At 37.9% G+C, this 10,553-nt stretch overlaps 1 protein-coding gene across 1 annotated transcript in view; it reads right to left on the bottom strand.

The window, feature by feature from the left end:
* Positions 1–7,316: 7,316 nt before the first annotated feature.
* Positions 7,317–10,553, bottom strand: part of TTC39C (tetratricopeptide repeat domain 39C) — a 40,433-nt gene continuing 37,196 nt past the window's right edge. The window contains exons 13-14 of the mRNA XM_088676297.1: positions 8,974–9,012; positions 7,317–8,675 (exon numbers count right to left, since the gene is read on the bottom strand). Coding sequence (XP_088532423.1) covers positions 8,586–8,675; positions 8,974–9,012 — 129 coding nt within the window. The 3' untranslated portion in view covers positions 7,317–8,585. The remainder of the gene's footprint in view (positions 8,676–8,973; positions 9,013–10,553) is intronic.

Genomic DNA, 10,553 nt, shown 5'->3' with positions numbered 1-10,553 from the left:
GCGAACATTGTGCATAAGTCTAATGGGTCTTATGCAACCATTACATTGGAAGAGATTGAAGACCATCTAAACTTAACCCAGCACACAAAGACCATTCACCCACTTGCACAACACAGATCAACCTGTGGCACAATTCAGCTCACAAAACAAACTGGAAAAAAGACAAACAAACTCCAAGGCCTCCAAGCAACTTAATCTAGAGGAAAATCCCTTACAAATGTAAATCATGGCCAGTTCATACCATGAAAAATTTATCCAAGTTATGCCGAATGAATTATTGTGAGTGTGACTTATTGCGACAAAGCTTCCAGTCTAAATGTGGCAGTCTTGGCACCCCAATAGAAAAAGAAGGGAACCAGTTTTCAATGCAATGGTTCACAAGTGAGGGACGCGAAATTGTACAATTTCATTCATAAATATTATTGTATCATATCATAAGCCCAGCACGCTCCATTTCCTCTCAGCTAGACTATCCAAAAAAATTCTCAATATAAACTTTATTTTGATTTCCACAGTTTGTTCAATTTAATTACTCCTCTATTGCATTAACTCTGCTGTTATTTGCTGTGCAACAACTGTCCCTTTCACATTTGTTTGATCAAGCAACCCTCCTGGCTAAGCCACTGATGTAATCTATGCAGGTGCTAAGGGATACAACAGTATGGCATTTAAAAAAGAGAGGTCAAGTCAGGAAAATGTTCTACAGATTTTATTTAAGAACCAATGTGAAAATAAGAAACAAACATTGAAAGTTTAGTGGCAGAACATAAAGTGTTTGCTCCGGGGGGGGGGGGGGGAGTGAATACATCTTTTAAGGAAAACATTTTTTTAAAACAGTAAACAAGTACAGATTTTGCATTGGAAACATGTCTTTGCAGCACACGTGGAATACTGTTGCCCAAGCCACAACTGAGACCCAATTCATAGGTTGAATTATGCATACACAAGACATGGGCAGTGCATCAACTGTGAGTGGCATGAGTACTATTAAACAGCTGGGTTTCCCTATAGTAGACACGGAGGAAACTAAAAGGAAAGGATCACACACCCTTGTAACCAGGTATATTTATGGAAAACCAGCAATTTTAAGTGCATGCTCACCATTCAACCAACATCTGCACATGTATTCTGTACGCTGATATTTCTATGCAAGTATGAATCAGTTCTGAGCTGAATATGGTAGAAGTACTCAATCTGCGAAACCTGGAGAAACTAAAACATCATGATGAAGAACAAACATTGAGGTTCCTGTGGCAGCCTAGAACATTTCAGCCTTTGTTCTCACTGAGGTGATAAACCAATCTGAGCTGTACACAGAAAACTAGGTGTTAGGAAGAAGGATTCTAGGTTAGAAACTTCTTTTCCTGAGAAGCTAGTCCTCTATGTGGAGGTGTTGTGGTTGTTAAATACAGAGGAACATTTAATCTTGTGAGCCCACTTCTGCAGACTTTCTTGAAAGAAGCCAAGCACAGGCCTACCACCTCAGAGGAAAACTAGGCCTAAAGACCCAGCCTAGATATGACCCTAATTTGAAGAGAGCAGAAGGGGAATTTAATCCTTTCTCTCATCAAAATTCCTTCTGTCCGGAATGGAAAAAGGTAACAGGCCCTAAGTATTTATTCTCCCAAGTGCTTGTGGGTATTGCTCAGTACTGTAGGTGGTTAAGCATCACCCTCATTCCAACTCTGATCAAATTAATAATGCCCTTCCAACTGCATTAAACAAAAACTATTGGGAAACCCTCCATGTCTCCTGCACCACATCAAATTTGGCCATAAGTTACACCATTCACTTTGATAAACATCCAGGTACCCTTGAAAAACTATGCATATTTATCACTAGAAGGCTACTTAACTGAAGGGTAATTACAAAGAAGGGAAAACCCTCAAATCTTGTTCTTAATTTTACTCAGCAGAAATATTTTTTATTTAAAGTACAGGTTCTGTAAATTAAAGGCATTTATAGCACACCAAAGTAAACAAACTGAAGTAACATGTAAAAATTAAAGTTATTCACTTGAAGGACATCATAATGCAATAAGGTATCAGCAACAACAAAAAATATACCAGACCTGGTAAATTCTTAATAATATATATATATTAAACCAATGAGATGCTTACTCTGTTATTGCTATTAGACCATGCCTCCGAGCTATAAAGTATAAAAACTTATTCCAATTACATAAAATACAACTGAGATTATTCTCATCACTGGCATAATCTAATATAAAAATACCTTTGACATTTACAAGATAGAGGTTTTTTCTATGTGTGCATGAGAGGGGTGGGAGTGGGGGAAATACATGGATGGCACTGAGCTGCTGTCAACATACAAGGCGAGGTTACTTTGCTTGCAGGATTAACACATCTCAAAACAGACCTGGAGACAGCAATAGGCCCATGGTCAGGTCACTACTGTTTTATCATCTAGACACTTGTGAGGAGCCCCTCCTATGAACCTATCATGCCAGTGCAAAAGTTTTCCAACTTTAATAGACTTGTTCAGGCATTTATTGGTGTGTAATCCTCAAATCATGTAAGCTGCCACAGGTGTACTTAAAACAGTTACGGTAACTTCTACAATAGGGCCATTCCGTGAAAAATGAGCCTGATAAGAAAAAAATTATTTTTAAAATATACTTATTTTACTTATAGTTTCATTAACTAAACATATTAAAGTTCAATATTCCAAAGGAAAAAAGAATTTGAAATTATTTTTTTCATGAGAAATTTGAGCTTGAAGTTTCAGTATCACTTTTCTGATTGTGTAGCTTAATTTTGTTCATTTAGGTTGGCATTATTTTTTAAAGATAAACAAAAATTGTGGTTGTCATTGTTGGTATATTATTAAAGTGAATAACTTTGTCTACACATTGGACTTGAAAATTTTTAAATAGGTAAGTTATTTCTATTTTATTTTTATTATTGAATGGGATGCTGTTTCAGTGTCCCACCCGTGACAGCAAAAGGTACAAAAGTTTATTTTGTGATAAAACTAATTTATAGGTTATGTTTGTTTTATTGTGGGAGTATGTATTAGAGTATAACACACCTATCAATAATAAAAATGCAGTTAATTAATGTAAACACCATGAAATTTTAATAATTTTTTTCTGTCCCACCCGTGACAGTTTTCAGCTTGTTTTATTAGGTTGCTAACTGTTGTAGCTTGAGTTAGTGATTTCAGCAAGTGATTTCAGCTCTCTGCAGACAGGAGACAGATTCCTCATGTAATAATTCTTTATTCTGGCAAACAAGACTGAGGGGACTGAGGAGAGGGGAACTAGCTAGAAAGAGATACATTTTGGAGGGAACAATCTCAAGCAATCACAAAGCTGCCTTTTGGTGGAAACCAATAAGACTAAGGAGCCAAATGCAGCTGCTTGAATGAACCAATAGTAGCTGTTCCTTCTGGAACAAAGGCAGTTACCGTTACTTTACCCTAATGCGAATACATACAGTAATACAGATAATATAACCTTTGAATCAATACACAAAATGGGAAAGACTACATCTGCAGAACGTATGAGAAAGCTGCGTGAAAAACTAAAACAAGATAAAAACAAATGTGAAAGCTTCAAAGAAAAGGAGAGGGTCAGAGATAAGAAGAGGCGAGAAAAGATGAAGTTGGTAAAGAATTTGTCTGCAAAATCACTTATGGAATACAGACGGAAAGAAACTGAGCGCAAAAGAAAGTACAGACAAAAGATAAAAGAAAAAGAATCTAGGCCAATTGGCGACACTACTATTCCAGAGATTGGGTCATTTAAATGCCCACAATCTCTTGGAAAGGCTGTTACCAAAGTTAAAAGAGTGTTGCCATTAAGTCCACGGAAAAGAATAGCCGTGTTACGAAAGCTTGTGTATGAGAGTTCACCTCAAGCGTCAAAAACACTATTTGATAAAAGCCCTAAACAGAACACCAAAAGTTCTATTATTTCACAAGATAATATCGCAAAGGTCCATGAGTTTTATAATTCAGATGATATTAGCAGGCAGGCACCAGGAATTAAGGATGTCAAATCTATTAAAGATCCAACAAGTGGAAAAAGAATCAAAATCCAAAAGCGGCATATGAATATGACAGTCCAAGAGGCCTATGCCTTATTTAAGATTGATAACCCAACAGTTGAAATCAGCAAATCAAAATTTTATGAACTGAGGCCTAAAAATATTGACTTAGCTTCTCAAATGCCACACAATGTTTGCGTTTGCAAATACCACGCTAATTTCAATTTCCTAATTGAAGCCATAAGTAGGAAAGACATTTTTTTTCCTTCCACACATTCTGATCTTTTGAGCCTTACTTGTTGTGATTTGGAAAATGAAAAGTGCATGAATGGTGAATGCAAAAAGTGTGTACTTAATTTGCACACCCTAATTGATGAAGACTTAAACATGTCGTCTGAGATTTTCTGGAAGCAATGGAAAGATGACTGTTCTAGCCGGCCTAAGGTTTTTGAAGCAAAAGGAACCATAGAAGAAGCTGTCAATGAGCTACAAAATCAATTTAGTAAATTTAAGAAGCACTTCTTTGTAAAGCGATTACAAGCTAAAGCTTTCAAAAATATGAAGGACACAGTAGCTGATGATGAGGTGATTCTTCAAGTGGATTTTGCTGAAAACTATTTGGCAACATCGCAAGATGAAATCCAAAGTGCACACTGGACCCACAACCAAATCACAGTATTTACTGGTTGCGCTTGGACTCAAGGCAAAGTACGTTCTTTTGCCGTGGTTTCGGATCACTTAACCCACGACAAATACTCAGTATATGCATGCCTAAAAGCCATAATTGAAGAACTTAAGAAAGAATTTAACAGACTGACAAAGGTCAAAATCTTTTCTGATGGGTGTGCTGGTCAGTTCAAAAATAAGTACACACTGTCCAATCTGTGTTTTATGCCTGAAGACTTTGGTGTTGATGGGGAATGGTTTTTTTTTGCTACATCCCACGGCAAGGGTGCCGTGGATGGGATTGGTGGATTAACTAAGCAAGCAGTTTGGAATGCAGTGAAACAAAGGAGAGTAGTAATCAATTCAGCATCAGATTTTGTTAAATGTGCTGAAAAAGCAGTACCAAGAGTGAAGTTTGTCCTTTTAACACCTACTGATATCAGTGCAAATATGGCGATGCTAGATGAGCGCTGGACTTTGGTGAGGAAGATTCCAAACGTGCAGTCCAACCATTTTTTTAAAGCTAAAGACAAAAGAAGTTTAGTTTATGGACCTTCTTTTCAAAAGTCCACCCACGTAGTCTTCACAGAACTGTTCAAGTTAAAAGTTTCTGATGTTTACAGAGATTCTGATAGTGACACAGAAAAACAAGATGGTGTAGCAAGTTGTACAAATGAAACAGATGTGCCGGTGGTTGGAGTGAAGCCGTTTGTTGATGGAGTGACTATTGGGACATATGTTTTAGTTGAATTTGAAACAACTACAAAAAGACAAAGAACCAGGCCTACTAAATATAGATATGCTGCAATATGCCAAAGTAATGTTGAAGATGATGGAGAAGTCAAGGTGATGTGTATGCGAGCAGTTAACAATTCTGGAAAGCTGTTTCAAGTTGATGAAAAAGACATATCATATGTGCAGTTTGAACATATTCTTAGTATCTTACCCCAACCTAATGTTAAACGAGTCAGAAGGAACATTTTTTATGAATTTACTGAAAATGTAGATGTGTTTGAAAGTGGTTAATTGGCCCAGAGATGGACTAGAAGAAAATATTTTTAAAATAGATTTTAATTTTAGTAAATACAACATTATACTTTGTAGGCTATAGTAGATAGTAAGTATAGTAATAGCAAAAGGTTTTTTTGTAATTATTCCATTTTTAACAACCTTAATTGTATGTTAAATCAAGTGTATGCCAGACGCGTCCCACCCGTGACATTTCATTGTCCCACCCGTGACAGCATTTTTTCCTTAATTTTGTATCATTAAATTTCTTAACCTAAATTTCTGATTGCATAGTTGTAACCAATAAACATTGATTTAAACAGATATGCTGAGTTTATAATTGATTCACCTCCCAACTCACAGAGTTTTTCCATAAATCAAACTTATCTCAAGCTCCGTGTCCTTTTTTTGTCCCACCCGTGACAATACTTTAACATTTAATAAAATTGTCAAAAATATCCATAAAAATAATAAAAAATTAGTAAAATGTTCAGTATCTTATTAAGAACATAGTTCAAATTTTGGTTGTTAATTTTTATGTATATTTACATTCTTACACATGTGTGAATACCAAAAAACATGGTCCAAGTGTCCCACCCGTGACAATGGAATGGCCCAATAGTCTAAGATGATGAGCTAGTTTAACTTACTAATTCTAAAGAAAAACTACAGATAAGGTAAAGTGCTTGCACCAATTTTTAAAAAAACCTAGCAGAAAAATTGTGTGTGTGTGTGTGTGTGTGTGTGTGATTCATAAGCAATCAGGGGTCAAAATTGCTTTCACACAGGCACATAGCTCCCAACCCACTACGTGTTTTATGTTTTGTTAAATTTTGTAGCTGTAGGATGGCTGCTCCTGTTTCATGAGCTCAACATTGAAAGCTTATCCTCAGATCCCATGACCATCCAGGGATGAGGATGCTGCTGCTGTGTTTGATACCCATTGACTCTCTGTGTGACCACCAAGGGTGAAACAATCTTGTTGTAAGACAACAGCAGTCTTTTGCTCGAGTGCTGCTAATTACCCAATCCCCTTCCCCTTCCAAGGAATGTATTGCAAGGATCCCACCAGGGTGTTTTTTTTAGTCCCCAAGCGGAAAAACAGAATGGCAAATCCTGCCATTTTAAGTGAGTCACACATATATGCTGCAGTGCCATGTTTTCACACTAACGCATACAAAAGAGCAAACATCCCATGTCTACAAAATGAAACCAAAGCAGATAAAGCTGTCAATCCGTTGAGAAATGGGACTCCTCCAAATCAATAAATAATAATAATAATAATGAAATATTCACAACATATAGTGTTACTAAAAAGTAAAGCTGTAGTTACATCTCTTAAACATTCAACTTCTCCTCTTTTTAGAAGGCAGCTGGTTCAGCTGTCATGAAGTGCTTTTTACTGGCCAAAGGGAGAGTGGGGCAATGACCCACAGCTCCAGTCCATACTTGGCAGTTTGGGGAGCATGCCTATGCAGGTTGCTATGCAGGTGGAGATGCTTATATGTATCTCCACGTCTTCACTAGAAGCCTACCAAGGTCTGAATCAGGGCCAACAAATTTGTACTCTCCATATGCCAAGAAAGTGTTGGAACCAGTCAGTCAGGTGAAGTACAAACAATAATGTAAGCATTTTTCAGAGTGTGCCAGAATCAAAGTTTATAGCTAGATACCAGGTAAGGCTCCAACCACTTTGAAAGAAAAAGGTACTTCAGTTCTACAAAGTTACACAATTCTCAAGTACTTAGGAAAACTGCTATTCCAAAAATTGGTGTTCGAGTTGTTTTTGATTTTTTTTACAAAACACCTACCTGTTAAAAATAACACACTAAAACAAACTGGAATAAAGATAAGTGACATCATAGGTCTGGACTGCCACATGGCAAGTCCCATTATATTTAACATATGGGTGATAATTTGTAAACACCTTGTTAACAGCAAAGCTAGTAGGCAACAGTACCATTTAAAACAGATAAAAAAATGTCTGTAACACAATTATTAAGGGTTTAAAAAATAAACATTTGGCTGAAAAATAGAAGTTTCTAAATCTTCACACAATTTAACATAAATATTGGGGTACGCTCTGTTACACATGCATTTGGATGATCAATATAACTTAAATGAGCAGGTTTGCTGTGCTGTGAGTGAGCCAGGCTTGATTCTTTCCAGGCTCGCTCTGTTTTTGTTGGCCTCTGAATAATATCTATTTCTGCCTATTTACAGTTTCAAACAATTAATTACACAGTACTGTTTCAACAAACAGTTGGTATCCCTCTTCAAAAGAACAAATAAACCTATCCAAAATGAGAGAAAAAAGCTTTTTGCAGAAACTGAGCCAATGATGTTATAGAAGTCAAAGTGTGCTTATTGTAGGCTCAGTTGTACAACCACAAGCTAAATATGTTCCACTTGTCTAAGAACAAACAAAAAAGACACACCTCAAAAGCAAAGGCTTCCAAACCTGGAGAAGTCCTCTAGCACAAACCCCATGGAATCCCAGAGTAGAGATATGAAGACAAGAGAGAGGTGGTGGGGGATGGAATAACTGAGTAACAACTGCCTCTCCACGACCTAACCCAATTTTCCAGTCCCCCCCCCCCGCCCCAGGCTTTCACAAATCTATCCCAGGAGTTAGGCAACTTCTAGCTCCCACTCACTTAATTAGGACTTGTGCAAGAGAAATTGCTACTGGATTAGGCCCTAGGACACTTAATTTTTCTTTTTGGCTAATTTTGCCCTTAACCATTGAAGATGGTAATGTTTTTCTGCCACCAACTCTAGATGTCGTGGGGAAAGTGTCTCTGGCACTGGTGGTTGTTTTCAGTAGAGAAGCTGGTCTTCCTAACCATTTTGCTCCGAGTGCAGAAACAGGGTGAAGAAAGAGTTGAGGCATCCTGCCCATCACTGGGGGACCACTTCTTTTAGAGAGGCTAACGCTGCATGTATGCGGACATGCAATCTGTTCTCAAAATCATACCCTGTGAATTCCTCCTGCAATGAAAAACAAACAAACCAATACATTAGCCTACCTCACTCAGGTTTACAAAAAAAAAAAACATGGTAACTTCTACGCAGGACAGAATATGGCATTTATTTGTTTTTAGGACATAGCGCAATACCCTCAATGGCAATGCAGGCTGGGAAGGATAAGAGGTCTCATTCACATCCCACAATTACTAATAGCAATGCCACCCTCCAAGTCCAGCCAGGCTATACCATGAAGGAAGGGATGCCCTATCTGCATAATAATAATAATGCTCAATTCATTTTCATTTATTAATTTATTTACCTTTGCCTGAAGCAGTAAGGCTTTGCCTCTTGGTACTGTCTGTAGGAGGAAGCAAAATATAACTTTTTAAAATTGTGTGCAAATGCAAGAAAATAATACTTTGGGAGACAGACAATGGCAGATGATGGGACTTTCTTCATTTCTTCACTCTCTGCTTAAATCTGCTCTGGAGGTTTTCCAAACCCTACAGTGAAAAATTGGGGGGTAGGCAGAGGAGAGAAGAGGACGTCTTGTTGCACCAGTGGAAACTTGTTCTATGGTCTGGTTAGTCACCACTGAATGTCCCTCTTTAACTGGTCTAATGAGAATTCAAGTTCTAATAATATGGAGTTTGGCTAGCAAAATGCCAACTACCAGAAATTAGATACGTAATTTTAATAACATCACTCAATAAGTTTTTAGGTATCTCAAAACAACTGACAGCTGTCTCTTTTGCTAATACACCAACAACCTCCACATAAAAAGGAGAACAAATTTGCACACACACTGGGTGATATTCAATTAATGAGTTCCATTAGCACAAGGATTTCCGCTTATGCAACGTGACTCCTCCCTCCCCCCAAATCTCCTTCTAGAAAGCAGTAACCCTCGTAGGCCATCTTCCACATGCATTGTGTGTTTTTAAGTATAAAAAAAATGGAGCATAGCCCTTTCATATCCCCTCTTCATATAAGGATCCAAATAAAAAGGCAAATACAAAATACTGATACATCATTGATGTGCCAGTGGATCTCTGTTTTTCATGTTCAAAACAAGCTCATGCTGCCTTTCCATGGTCTTGTTGGAGAGCAATTAAGAGGCAGGTCTGAAAAGCATTAATTAAAAGCTATTTTAAGACCTTCTCTTTAAATATGGCAATGAAGAGAAGCGTGGGCGGCTGAGTGTATGAAGCATGAAGAGAAAGTGTACGAAGATCTCTAATTTTTACATGCCTAGATCTTTACACTCTTACTAGCTTCACAAGTTTTACCACGCACAGTTGGAAGGCATCAAGTATATGTTAATAGTGCTTGGATTACTCAGTGTTCCCTGCTGGAAAAGGGCTTAAGCGACCCAGCAAGCCACCCATTCCTCACTCTCTTTACCTGTACCAATGCTCTTTCCCTTCCCTCCTAATCTCATCCATGATGCTAACCACAGCTCTCCCACTTCACCCTAGATGTGCTGGAGAGGTAGGGGTAGGAAGAGAGATTCCAAGCTAATGCCTGGTTTAAGAGTAATGCTGAGCATGCAAAAGAAAGAAAAAAAGGGGGGGGGGAGGCGGAGAACCCTTACCCAACAAGGATTCAATGTAGCCAATGTAATTTTTAAAAATTGGCCACTAGGCTCTACCTACCATACTGGCATAGCATCAACTACAGGTCCCTGACATGCTAATGCTACATGTATACAGACCTGCAACACAATTTAGATATCCTCTCATGCAGTATTATTTAACCTTTTATTGTGATACTTGAACTAAAGCCTCATTGCAAAGGGGGAAATGGGTCACCTGACACCTTGCTGATGTCATGTGACTAACATCAGAGTGGCTGGGGATGATGGAGTTCAGGAACTAGCCCACCACGCTGAAAAGGTTT

This window comes from Zootoca vivipara, chromosome 8 (genome assembly GCF_965207765.1).
Source record: "Zootoca vivipara chromosome 8, rZooViv2.hap1.1, whole genome shotgun sequence".
NCBI classification, from domain to species: domain Eukaryota; kingdom Metazoa; phylum Chordata; class Lepidosauria; order Squamata; family Lacertidae; genus Zootoca; species Zootoca vivipara.
This window is presented reverse-complemented; position numbering and strand designations above follow the sequence as displayed.